At 37.2% G+C, this 14,625-nt stretch overlaps 1 protein-coding gene across 5 annotated transcripts in view; it reads right to left on the minus strand.

Moving 5' to 3' along the window:
• The window catches only part of Grid2 (glutamate ionotropic receptor delta type subunit 2), a 1,369,063-nt gene that overhangs the window by 157,985 nt on the left and 1,196,453 nt on the right, over positions 1–14,625 (minus strand). For all 5 annotated transcript variants that reach the window (XM_075983936.1, XM_075983939.1, XM_075983937.1 and 2 more), the window contains one exon: positions 456–622. In XM_075983936.1, coding sequence (XP_075840051.1) covers positions 456–622 — 167 coding nt within the window. The remainder of the gene's footprint in view (positions 1–455; positions 623–14,625) is intronic.

Below are 14,625 nucleotides of genomic sequence, written 5' to 3' on the forward strand. Positions count from 1 at the left end.
TATATATATATATATATGTGTGTGTGTGTGTGTGTGTGTGTGTGTGTACATACACACACACAAACATATCTGAAAATTAGTATTCTAACTTATCCCGAAGTACATTTTGTGCATTAATATTCTCAGAAACAAGTTAATTTCTACAACTCCACGTTGTTCACTTCCTGAAGTGTAGACTAGATTGCTTAGCTTCCATCATAATTTTGAGCACATCTACTCTATTTGACACATAAAATTTTAGAGCATGAAAGAGGTTATATACAATAATACTTTCCTCTCATTTATGAAGAAATGGACATGTTTTATACAGGAAATTACTTGTATGACATCACTTCTAAAAACTGTTTTCATATAATTGTAATAGGAAGAAAAATAGGATGCACCAGACAGTGTAGCTAAGTACCTTTTCATAATCTACATTCCCCTTTTCTATTTAGACCATTTAACAGCCTTACCTTTGTGAAAACACATCTCGGTAGGGGCTGCCATGCTGCAGTGCGATGCCATACCCCCGGTCAGCAACGGTATTCCCCACAGTGTAGAAGGAGCAGTCTGGGTCATTGATAGCCACGTATTCCAATACAGCTGCATCCCATACAAAAGCATAGTTTCCGTACTTTACCTGTGAAGATAAAGGGAATGGGACAAAATAGGGACTTATGGTTAAAAATTGCATAGAATAATAAATATTACAAAAGTATATGTGAAATTATAGGATAGATATGTTTGAGTAAACACATATTTGTGTTTCTGTTAGTCTGTAGCTCTTCTGGACATGTGATGAAGCAAGAACACCAGCCATGTTTCTAGAGAACATGGCTTACAATAAAAGGGTCCTTGAGTTGTAGATGTTATGTGGTTGGAAGGAGGTTAAAGGCATGTCTCTGAGCTTAGAATTTCATTTGAGGAACCCTTACAATCTATGCTTTTCCAATTATTAAGAGGTGCTGACCCTGTTAGGTTACTAGTCCTCTAAACTAGACACATTTCTTTACACTCAGCAAGGTTTCCTCATGACGAGTAAGTGGAGACTGCTCATTTGTTTCCCCTCTGCCCAGACCCCAATAATCATACAGAAACTGTATTAATTATAACATTGTTTGGTCAATAGCTTAGGCCTATTCCTCGTAGTCCTTACATCTTTAATTAGCCCATTTCTCTTAATCTGTTTATTACCACGAGGCTGTGGCCTACCTAGGTAACGTTCTGGTGTCTTTCTCCTTCAGCAGCTACATGGTGTCTCTCTGACTCTGCCTACAATTTCTATATATCTATGTTTAAATTTCCTTACTCTGCTAAGCCATTGGCTAAAACAGTCTTATTTATTAGCCAATAAAAGTAACACATATACAGATGGACATTCCACATTAACGACCATGTTTTACATAAAAGCTCACAACTCACATTAGGGAGAAATTATTAGTACCACTCTACCCACTTCATGGTATCTTCTTTGTCCTTCTAAACTCATCAAATACAGAGAATGGAGCTCTTACAAGTGGAGCTAAAACAAATCCCTCTTGAATGTTTTGTTAACATGTGTTAAAAAATCTTATCTTATGCATTATTGTGACATCTTTTCTCCCAAAGAAGTCTTTTTCCTTTGATAGCAATTACAACAAGGAAAACAATTCTACAACATTCTTTATTAATACTTGGGAACATTAAATTCATAGTGGGTCATCTATAATATAGTTAAGTGACTTTTTCAGTCAACAGTATCTCACATGAGAGTCCTCTGTTATGGTTTGGACTTGACATGTCTCCCCCAAAGGATCACATGTAGAAGGCTAAGGTTACAACTGGTGGTATGGTTCAGAGGTGGATGGCTCAGGAGGGCATAGACTTCTTCAGATCATTGACAGAACTGCATAGACTCATGGGAGTCTGTATAATTCTTGGCAGCAGGCTGCTTGCCTTGGAAGATATTTCTTGGCCTGGGCCTTTCCTCTTTGTTCTTGTTTCTGGTCACACCTAAGGTGAAGTGCTCACCTCCTTCCTGCATGTCATTCCATCATGATACTCTCTGCTCTACCATATGCAGGGCAGAAATAACAATGCCAGGAAACCATGGTCTGAAACCTTTGAAGCTATGGTCCTTCTACTCTTAAGTTGTTTTCTCAGATGTTACGTCACAGTGATAATAACTAATAACTAATAGTAACTAATGCACAAACTTATCATGAAAGCAATTGTGAAGGGTCTGGAGAGAGGGCTTGCTCTTCAAGACCACTGTTTCTCAAGCTTCCTAATACTGAGTCTTTAAGACTTATATTGTGGTGACCCCAAACCATAAAATTATTTTTGTTGCTGCTTTATAGCTGTAATTTTGTTACTACTATGACTCACAATGTAAATATTTGTGTTTTCTGGTAGTCTTAGGCAATTCCTATGAAAAGGTCGCCCAAGCCCCCATGGGGTGGTAACCCACAGGTTGAGAACCACTTCTCTAGTGGACCTCGGTTTAATTCCCAGCACCCACATGTTAGCTTACAACCTTTTGTACTCCAATCCTAGGGGATCTGACACCTACTTCTGGCATCCCTGGGCACCAGGCATGTATGTGGTATATGGATATATCTTCAGATAAAATAAAATTTAAAAAATTTAAAAAGGAATGAAATATGCCATTGTGATAAATATCTTAATAAAATTTATCTGGAAAATGTTATATATAAAGATAAAATTGAATGAATTCATAGAACAAATAAATAACCCCCAAAGTTATTTTATCTATATTAAAAGAAGAATGTAGCATTATTAACATGAAAGTGGACATTGAAGATGGTTCAATGACCAAAATGCTTACTATAAGCAAAAGGATCAAAGAATCAGATCCCTTGATCTCAGATAAATGCTGGATAGGCATGGCAGCTCACCTGTACTGCATGGCAGCTCGCCTATACTGCCAGCCTTGGAATGAGACAGGGACAGAGACAGGGATACTCATACCAAGATGGCTAGAGAGACTAGCCATATTAGTGAGTTCTGGCTTTGACCGAGAGTTCCTGCCATAGAAAAATAGAAAGAAAAGAGATCCTGGTCCAGTGTTAACCAAGTACCAGAAACTATATCTTGCTAAGCAGACAGGCTCCATAAAAAGTTGAATTAGGATCAAAGAGATGGCTTAATGATTTAAGAGCACTGGCTGCTCATCCAGAGGACCCAGGTTCTGTTCCTAGAACCCACATCAGGTGGCTCACAGCCATGCAGCACCAGCTCTAATGCCTGTTTTCTGAAGGGTCTATAGTCACATGCACATACCCACAAGCATACAAACATACACACACACACATAATTTAAATTAGTAAAAAAAATCTTAAAAGTATTGTGTCCCCTGATTCTTTGTCAGGTATAGTGGAACATGCCTTTAATCCTAGAACACAGAAGACAGAAGCAAGCATATTCTCATAGTGTAAGGCAGCTTGCACTATGTGACCAAGTCCCAGGCCAACCAGGGTTACACAATGAAACCCTCAATTTCTTTCTTAAAAAATCTTCTAAAGACATCTGTCAATATGTAAAACAGTTATATATATATTTTGTTTCTCATGACATGGTTTCTTTGTGTAACCCTGCCTGATCTGGAACTCACTTTGTAGATCAGGTTGGCCTCAGATTCAGAGATCCCACTGCCTTTGCCTCCAGAGTGCTTGGATTAAAGCAGTAAACTGCACAGCTCACTCATCTATTTTAAACTAGGAAGTGATTTTTCTTCATGAAATGTAGAGTCATCAAGCAGGCACATTTGTGAATGTCTTTAGTCCCAGAACTTGGGTGGATTTCTGTGAGTTTGAGGCCAGCCTGGTCTGTATAGTGAGTTCTAGGACAGCCAGAACTACATAGGGAGACATTGTCTCAGAAAAAATAATATAGAGAAATAAAGAAATATAGAGACCTACAAGGAACAAACCACTGGTAACTCTAATGATATTGTCAAAGGGTCAAGAGAATGATACCTACAATTACTTCAGCTTGACATTATGGCGGTGTTTTAGCTTGTGCAATAAAAGGGAACCAAAACATGACTTCATTCATTCAAGAATAATTTGTTATGAGATAGAGACAAAATTAGATTATTTTATGACATAAATTGCCTTCATAAATTAACTGAACAAGTATTTGAAAGTATCTTAACACATAGACCATCAGTTACATATCACTCGCTGTCCTATAACATTCAAGTGAAAGATAAATTATTTGAGAAAAATACATACAGTAAACAAAACTACTTAGTATTAATTTAATAGCTTGCTATTTGGTACTATTTAAAGCAGTTTAAAGACAGTGCAGAGGAACTTGTTTTTATCTAAAGTGGAGTACATCTCTCAAAGTTTGGATGCACAGTTAAATATATATAAGTACATATGTAGATATATCAGTTTTCCTCAAGTTATTTGAGAACTTAATGATTTTTGCTTTTCTTTTTCTTCCTTCTTTCCTTCCTTTTTCTTTTCTTTTCTTTTTTTAAAGACAGGGTCTAACTGTGTAGTTCTGGGTCTGAAAGACTTTACTATGTAGACCAGGTTGGCCTCAAACAGAAATCCAACTGCCTCCACTTCCTGAGTGCTGGGGATTAAAATCATGTGCCACCACATCTGGTACAATTCTAGATTTAAAAGGGACAGTTGAGGGCCCATTTGTCACCTACTATGGCTTTACTTTTTTTGCTTATTCAATAAAATGTTTCTCATGAAATAAGGAATAAACTAAAATTCTCAGAATAATTCCCCAGACTACAACCATCACAATCACCAGAGGATTCTAGTATTAGAAATAAAGATACAAGATCAAATAACAAATTTACTACATTGAATATTGGAGGCTCAAAACATGGGAGTATTATTTCAGCAACCCTGACAATATGCATAGCATTCTTTAAATATTTCTGTTGCTGCTGCTGAAATATTGGTGTAAGGAACACTTTTCTACAGATAAAGTATAAGGAAAGTTAACAGGGATAGAATCCAAAGTGCTGATATAGGAGAAACTGGAAATAGCTGGCTAATTTTCTCCTGCATTGAATCTCATGTCTGCAGAATTACTCTTTTTCTTTTTCTGATCCTTTATACCAGACATCAAATGTCTGTTCTATTTCCAGATTCCTCTGTCTAAGTCTATAGTTTTTGAGATATATCAGTGACATTGAAACTTTTTCTAGGAACCCATTTTGACCTGTTCTCTTCTGTGCCAATAGTCACTATGTGTTTTAGGACCTCTTCCAGTTTCTTTAGACTGGTCCTCCATGCCTGAGCACATCCCACTTTGCTAAAAGAAGAGGATTTTCGTGCTATTGGTACTACTTTGTGAGCTGTACATTGCACCTCAATGTATGGCAATATTATCATTGCCATTGCATATGTTATGTCTAGCATTTTAATGTTAGGAAACTTTTTAAGTGAATTTTTAGAGAGGTGTTAAGATGGTGCAATGATAGCCTGTAGCAACACCCATGAAACAATTTTTAAAATGTTCTTGGCATTTTTCATTCCCTAAAGCATGCAGCCATCGTCCTTTAGATGGTTTTCAATTATCAAATTTTAACTATTGAAATACCCTTTAGCAAAGGCTATAGCCATCCTTCAAGAGAGAAAATAATTGAGAAGCTGGTCTAGGAAATGTCCAATTGATCTGAGTTGGATGAAGAGATTTTCAGCTACCCTTTCTTCTTGAGGTCATTTTATATTGCAGATCAACTGAATGACATTGATTTATTTATGATCTAGAATAAAGTGTGGGGCTTCATTCTAGATCAAGAAAAGGGCAAAAGTGCATCTGTGTGCTCTTTCTTCATGTTTCCTTGACCACACTGTGATATCACAAAGGTGATCATTGTAAAGAAGACCACAAAATGATATCTACTACCACTGTCCTCCATGTATGAATTTCAGATTAGAGAAACTAATATGTCATTGTATTATTTTTAGAGAAAAGTAACCATCAATCTCACCCAGCTGTGAACCATACAAACCAATGACTGACCTGACAGGATGTTTCCATTTGCCCATAGTGACATGAATGTTTTGGGAGTAACCAACTTCTTTCTGATTGTATCTAATGTCTGCTCTATGAGGTAGAACCTATTCCCAGTACTGTTAATGGCACCAAGAACCTGTGGTCTTTGGCCATAGGGGAGAATGTAATACTATTATTTTGTTAAATGAGCATAATTTTAAAAAGACTTTTAATATCTTATTGCTATATCCATGAAACAAAGCATCTCTTTCCCCTTATCAGAGAAATTTTTTCCCGAAGTAGATGGCAACGGATACAGAAACTCTCTGACCCCAATTGGTTAATGTGCAGAGAAAAAAAAAAACTATACCATGCTTAGCCCTGAGTGGATACAGTCATTTTCCCAAGGCTGAGGAAACTTGGTAGAAGAAGGGTGAAAGCAACCTAAGTGCCAGAGAGAAGGATGCCTTCAAGAAAACAGTCCCCCTGGACACAGCAGAGGGACTAAACATATAAATTCATAGCAATTGTGACGAGATGCACAAGACTTGTGAAAGCTCAACCCAGACAAAGTCCTAGCATGGAGGCAGGTGGTGGACACAAAGTTCCACCGCTTGCTGAGGAGCTTCAGGTATTTGACAGCTTCTGTAAGGAGGACAGCCATCTTTCTTCAGCAATGTGACCCCTAGTAGGCAATGACAGTTCAGGGAAAGCCAACCTCCAAGAGTAATTGGGAAACAAACTGGATTTGATGGGGAAGAATGAAGAAAATTCAAATAGGGAGAATATAGGAGGAGTCTGCGGTTAAGAATATGATAAATAGATTGTATGAAATTCTTGAATAAAGATGTGGGAAGAATCTCAGAGGAGGTGAGGGAGGGAAAACCAGTATCAGCAAAACAATCTGGATGCAAAAGTTATTTTCAATAAATAGAAAAAAAACATTTAAAAGCAGGAACTGTTGTGATTGATGGACACTGAATCTACTGATGCTCAGGGTAGAAGGCCTTATATAAGTTCCTGAGGTACACTTAGAATGGGGTAGCCCCCAGAGAGGTCTTGTTAGATTCCTGCAGTATATCCACAGAACTGTCTCAGGTTCACTTCACAGGCTTTCCCCTGAGATGCGTGCTGAGAGTTTTCATGCATCTTTTAAGACCCTGAAGATGAATTTCTGAGGGTGATGTAAGTCTTGAGCCCCTCTCCTTAATCTGTTTACAGCTCTGTTACTGAGATAAATCACACATCGCTGTCATACTGTGTTGTCACATGCAGAGTTTCTGTTTAAAGTGATTTAAACAGAAAGGAAATTCATTTTCATAAGGAAGAATCGGGATAGTTTGCTCAAATATTCCAATACCTGAAATAGTTGTACAAAGATTCAAATATTTACATTCTGTATCTATGTACCTGATTAAACACAAGTACTCTATGGAGACCACTTCTTGTTCATGCACACTTCGCTAAGCTAATCGTTGTTTTTGCAAGTTTCTTTCTGTCAGGTGAGGAAATGTAAACTTTCAACGTTATTTTTCCAAATATTTGCATTTCTGGCCCAGTAAAGAGAAAAATGAAAAGGTGTACCACCAAACTTGTGCTCCTCACTGTGCAGGAAATAATGGCATATTTCATTCCCCCTGTGGACTGCCCTTGACGCTCTGCTCTGATTCCAATGCTCCCATCGTGAGATGATGAAGAAAGTACTTGGTTGTTTATTAGGTGGTACCCTTTATGCTAATCATGGAAGGCCACACAACGAGCAAATACACTTATCATTTACCATCCTACCAATCTTGTTATGGATTGAGATATTCCCATTCATTCTTACATAAAGCTTTAATTTAGTAAATTTTTATGGGCTCACTTTAAAACCTAAAGTCATGAAAATAGGATTTGTAATCTTTTCTTTTATTAAGAAAAATCACTGTAAACAATTTTAGGAAAATGACATTTAAATCAAAACAATAAGATAAGATTTTTCCTTATTGACAAAACCTAGTATGTTTTTTTTTACAAGAATAGATAACATGCAAGAGATGTTTTTATATTTATAAAATGCCCTTTCTTGTGAATTTCAGTACTATTTCCATCACTTTGAGACAGTTAGTTCTATAGCACCTAAGTCACGGATGTAGTGATCCAGCTTGCTCTACACTGTACCAGTGATCAGCAGCCGATTTGGAACTCAATCTCAAGGCCATCTGCTATGTTCCTTTCACAATATTAAAGATATAATTTCATGGAGACTTTGTCTACTGGAAAGCAAATACAGGTGAGATAAAGTAATCTCCGCCTTTAAGGCATAGAGCATCAAATTTGAAAAATAACATTTATTTAAATAAATAGATTGTGCCACAAGATGTGACAAAAACCATAAGGAATAACGCAACTTCTTTGATGTTCTGTAATCACACTAGTAAGATAAAAGGACTGGGATTTAAAAGATAAAGTTGGTGTTTGTTGAAACCATGGGAATGGATGTCTGTTTGCTTTCTGTGGTTGCAAGCGCCTAAGGCTTGCTGATTCTGTGACCATTATCATCTAAGCTTTTCCGATGTTCAAGATTGAAATGAAAAAAAAAGTAAACATTTAACAATTCAACTAAGTCTGAAAACAAAAATCTTTAAAATTAAAAGATCTGAGAATAAGTCTGCAAAATAAATTCTAATCTTGTACAGCAAACTTCATTATAGTTTTAACTAATGGTCAGGGGTGGAAGAAGTGATGAAGTGGGTGTGAGTTACCGGCACAGAGAGTTATGATGAACCCAGAATCGATCTCTAGTGGTCATTGTAATTCACTGCCCATATAAGTTCTCAAGATGAGATGGCCTGAATATTTATTACGTGTGGACCTAAGTGTTGGCCTCTTCAACTACAGGGAAATTGATAATTTAAAAATATTCATCACTTTTGGGCTTAGGCAGCCCAGTAAATCATGGTTAAGTTTACATTCAAGTGTTTAGGATTCACACACACACACACACACACACACACACACACACACACACACCACATTTATTCTGATATAGGTATAGTTTTACCTACTGCTGCTTAAACTATAGATCTACCATATTTTTGTCTGCTTTATGTTGCAATTTCAATTTGTCCTCTGAGTTAGTCATCATAGGCACATACTTCAATAAACAAGATATGAAAAGGTTTAAAATGATCAGCACCAACTTTTAAAGAATGTTTTCTTCTTAATCTACACAAACATGCACTAAATAAATAAATGTACTAAATTAAGGAATGGTTGTTGCCAAAATGTTTACAATTCACATTCTTAAGTGAAGGACAAAAGAATGTCCTTTTCTATGATGGAAAAACATTGAAAATGACAGTGCATAAAAGAATTACATCAAAGCAAAAATATTCTTTTCCATACTTATTTAATTATATTTATAGAAAACACAGGGAACCTGATACACGTAAGTTGCTCAATGTTATATGTAGATTAGGACAAATTTTCAGTGAAAAGTAAGCCTTAAAAATTAAATAATAGTGTTTTGGAAAGTTAAGACTATCTTAGTCTCATTACAAACACTGTGATGGTTTTGGAACCTACCATTGACTTCCCCAAATTCAAATAACTTTCCTGCTTTATAACCATTTTTTTTTCTGAGAAAGAGAATTTGGACCTACATTATCAGTGACATGATTCAAAGTGTTATAGAGACAGATGTCTTGGACTTGTTTATGTCACATACTGATTTTAAGGATGCTAAGACTATGACTGGTCTTTGGCAGAGAGCCTCTGAAATCATTAATGAGAGCAAATGTCTTCAGAATTAAACCCTGCTCTTCCCACAGGTGAACCACACACTTTCTGAAAACTGAAGCATTTTCATGAAGACTGTGTTTAGTCGAATGTCATCACACAACGGTGATGCTAGACTCATGGACACTGGCCTTGGAAGAGCTATGAGTCACAGGAGATTTCATGTTTGACCACAGAAAGATAAGAAGGTTTTGATCTACAATGCTGTCCTGCCTGCAAGGAATCCGAGAGCAATGGGGCACAAAGTTTGTGGGAGTAACCAATCAATATCTCATTTCCTTTAAGGCCCCGTTCATGAGATGGAACCCATATCCGACACTGCTAGGGTGACCAGTAACTGGAGAGGAGGTAGCCCCGTCACCTAGTGGAAAAGCAAATTCTACTGTTCTAAGCAAACCAAAACAATCTTATTCACGTTGGAACTTTAGTTAAAATAGAAAACAATCATCACATCATTTGTGAAATATAGTATCTTTCATTCGGACTTTTAAATATAAGCATGCAATTATAAAATTACATAAATTATGGCATGTATAATCTTCAAAACACAGTTCGCCTCATGAAATCTTAAGCTAGTGAATTATTTAGATGACTAGGCATTATTCCTTTTTAATATTATGACTGGGTATTTAGAATAACACACAAAAATATCAGGGTTCACTGTGTATGGAATGTTCTCCTTTGAAGTCTATTCCTTTCTGAAACCAATCTCCATATGAATTATGAAAAAAAACTGTGTGTAATTTTAAAAAAGAGAAGAAAGTCATAGAAGCGGAGAGCAAGCAAGAGAAATGCTGCTGAAACAGCGCTGTGAAGTCACATTGCAGAGGGTGGGGTAGAAAGAACACGACAGCTATTTGCCATTGAGTGTGTTTAACACTCACTTCTTTATTTCCTTTTCCCAAAGTTTACGTTTATGAGTCTAAAGAATGCCTATAAAGCTGGATGGTGGTTGCGTATGCCTTTAACCCCAGCATTTGGGGGGCAGACGCAGGCAGATCTCTGCGAGTTCATGTCTGGTCTGGACTGCACAGTGAATTCCAGGAAGCCAGAGCTGTGTAGTGAGACCCTGTCTAGAAACAAATAAACAAAAATGCCTACAAATGTCAACATCAAATACGAAGCTAAAAAAGACTATTTTATCAGGAGACAGAAAAATACTGAAATATTGTTATACTTTATATTATACAATGATATATAATAATAGAATGAATGTTTTTGATGTATATCATTTATGCAAACATAAATTATTATTTATAGAAAAAGTGTAAATCTGTTTTTAATCACACGTTATTTGCTCTTTTAATTAAGATAAATTAGCAACGTTCGGTAATCTCATTCTTGTTTTGTCTAAATAGTAACATTTTAAACAAAGATCTATAATACAAAATAATGTATCATTTAAAATGTGAATGTTCTGCCACATTACTAAAGGTGTTTATCAGCTGTAGGAGTTCTTTGGTAGAATTTTTGGGGTCACTTATGTATACTATCATATCATCTGCAAATAACGAAAGCTTAACTTCTTCCTTTCCAATACGAATCCCCTTGGTCTCCTTATGTTGTCTTATTGCTATTGCTAGAACTTCAAGCACTATATTGAAGAGGTATGGAGAGAGTGGACATCCTTGTCGTGTTCCTGATTTTAGTGGAATGGCTTTGAGTTTTTCTCCATTTAATTTAATGTTAGCTGTTGGCTTGCTGTAAATAGCTCTTATTATATTTAGGTAGGACCCTTGTATCCCTATTCTCTCCAAGACCTTTATCATAAAGGGGTGTTGAATTTTGTCGAATGCTTTTTCAGCATCTAATGAAATGATCATATGTTTTTTTTTTCTTTCAGTTTATTTATATGGTGGATTACATTGATAGATTTGCGTATGTTGAACCAGCCCTGCATCTCTGGGATGAAGCCTACTTGATCATAATGGATAATTTTTCTTGGATTCGGTTTGCCAGTATTTTGTTGAGAATTTTTGCGTCGATATTCATGAGTGAGATAGGTCTGTAATTCTCTTTCTTGGTTGGGTCTTTGTGTGGTTTTGGTATCAGGGTAACTGTAGCTTCATAAAAGGAATTTGGCAATGACTCTTCTGTTTCTATATTGTGAAATACATTAAGGAGTATAGGTATTAGTTCTTCTTGGAAGTTCTGGTAGAATTCTGCATTGAAACCATCTGGTCCTGGGCTTTTTTTCGAAGGGAGATTTTTGATAACCATTTCTAATTCTTCGCGAGTAACCGGTCTATTTAGATCATTCACCTGGTCTTGGTTTAGCTTTGGTATATGGTACTTATTTAAAAAAATGTCCATTTCTTTTGTATTTTCCAGTTTTGTGTCATACAGGCTTTTGTAGTAAGATCTAATGATTCTCTGAATTTCCTCTGTGTCTGTGGTTATGTCCCCCTTTTCATTTCTGATCTTATTTATTTGCGTATTCACTCTCTGCCGTTTGATTAGTTTGGATAGGGGTTTATCGATCTTGTTGATTTTCTCCAGGAACTATAAGTCTTTGAAGAAAGAAATTGAAGAGGACACCAGAAAATGGAAGGATCTCCCTTGCTCTTGGATTGGGAGGATCAACATAGTAAAAATGGCAATTCTACCAAAAGCAATCTATAGATTCAATGCAATCCCCATCAAAATTCTTCACAGGTCTGGAGAAGACAATAATCCACTTTATATGGAAAAACAAAGAACCCAGGATAGTCAAAACAATCTTATACAATAAAGGATCGTCTGGAGGCATTACCATCTCTGACTTCAAACTCTATTACAGAGCTACAGTATTGAAAACAGCTTGGTATTGGCATAAAAACAGAGAAGTCGACCAATGGAATCGAATAGAAGACCCTGACTTTAACCCACAAACCTATGAGCACCTGATTTTCAATAAAGGAGCTAAAAGTATACAATGGAAAAAAGAGAGCATCTTCAATAAAATGTGCTGGCAAAACTGGATGTCAATCTGTAGAAGAATGAAAATAAATCCATATCTATCACCATGCACAAAACTCAAGTCCAAATGGATTAAAGACCTCATTATCAGTCTGAACACACTGAACTTGATAGAAGAGAAAGTGGAAGTACTCTACAGCACATGGGCACAGGAGACCACTTCCTATGTATAACCCCAGCAGCACAGACACTAAGGGCATCATTGAATAAATGGGACCTCCTGAGACTGAGAAGCTTCTGTAAAGCAAAGGACATTGTCGCTAAGACAAAAAGGCAACCCACTAACTGGGAGAAGATCTTCACCAACCCCGCAACTGACAAAGGTCTGATCTCCAAAATATATAAAGAACTCAAGAAACTAGACCGCAAAAGGCTAATCAACCCAATTATAAAATGGGGCACTGAGCTGAACAGAGAATTCTCAACAGAAGAACTTCAAATGGCCAAAAGACACTTAAGGTCATGCTCAACTTCCTTAGCGATCAGGGAAATGCAAATCAAGACAACGTTAAGATACTATCTTACACCTGTCAGAATGGCTAAAATAAAAAACACCAATGATAGCCTTTGCTGGAGAGTTGTGGAGAAAGAGGTACACTCACCCATTGCTGGTGGGAATGCAAACTTGTGCAACCACTCTGGAAAGCAGTGTTTCGGTTTCTCAGGAAATTCGGGATCAACCTACCCCTGGATCCAGCAATACCACTCTTGGGAATATACCCAAGAGAGGCCCTATCATACAACAAAAGTATATGCTCAACTATGTTCATGGCATCATTGTTTGTAATAGCCAGAACCTGGAAACAACCTAGATGCCCTTCAACGGAAGAATGGATGAAGAAAGTATGGAATATATACATATTAGAGTATTACTCAGCAGTAAAAAACAAGGACTTCCTGAATTTTGCATACAAATGGATGGAAATAGAAAACACTACCCTGAGTGAGGTAAGCCAGACCCAAAAAGAGGAACATGGGATGTACTCACTCATATTTGATTTCTAGCCATAAATAAAGGACATTGAGCTTATAATTCATGTTCCTAGAGAAGCTAAATAAGAAGGTGAATCCAAAGACAAACACATAGGCATCCTCATGAATATTAACCTTCATCAGGCGATGAAAGGAGACAGAGACAGAGGAGCACCGGACAGAAATCTCAAGGTCCAAAGCAGGAGCAGAAGGAGACGGAGCACGAGCAAGGAACTCAGGACCGCGAGGGGTGCACCCACACACTGAGACAATGGGGATGTTCTATCGGGAACTCACCAAGGCCAGCTGGCCTGAGTCTGAAAAAGCATGGGATAAATCGGACTAGCTGAACATAGCAGACAATGAGGAATACTGAGAACTCAAGAACAATCGCAGTGGGTTTTTGATCCTACTGCACGTACTGGCTTTGGGGGAGCCTAGGCAGTTTGGATGCTCACCTTAGGAGACCTGGATAGAGGTGGGCGGTCCTTGGGCTCCCCACAGGTCAGGGAACCCTGATTGCTCTTCGAGCACATGAGGGCGGGGGACTTGATCGGGGGAGGGGGATGGAAACGGGAGGCGGTTGCGGGGAGGAGGCAGAAATCCTTAATAAATAAATAAATTAAAAAAAATAAAAATAAAATGTGAATGTTCATAATTTATGTTGAAGTCATAACACACAGAATTACTATACATTGTTGGGATGGGCTTTTGTCTGAAGGAGTTATGTTCTGAACTGCTTCCCTGAAAAGTTTGTCAATGTGTTAATAATGATTTATTGACAAATTGGCAGGAATTAAGAAATAAAAATCTCTTTCTTTCATTTCTTACTTCTTTTTAGTGTTGAGGATTGAGCCCAGAGCCTCATACATTTTAGGCAATCACAGTTACTGAGCTATGCTCCTGACCCAGAGTCTATTTATGTTAGGCAATCCTGGATTTAATTACTGGATTTAAGCT

Source organism: Microtus pennsylvanicus, chromosome 8 (assembly GCF_037038515.1).
Source record: "Microtus pennsylvanicus isolate mMicPen1 chromosome 8, mMicPen1.hap1, whole genome shotgun sequence".
Taxonomy (NCBI): domain Eukaryota; kingdom Metazoa; phylum Chordata; class Mammalia; order Rodentia; family Cricetidae; genus Microtus; species Microtus pennsylvanicus.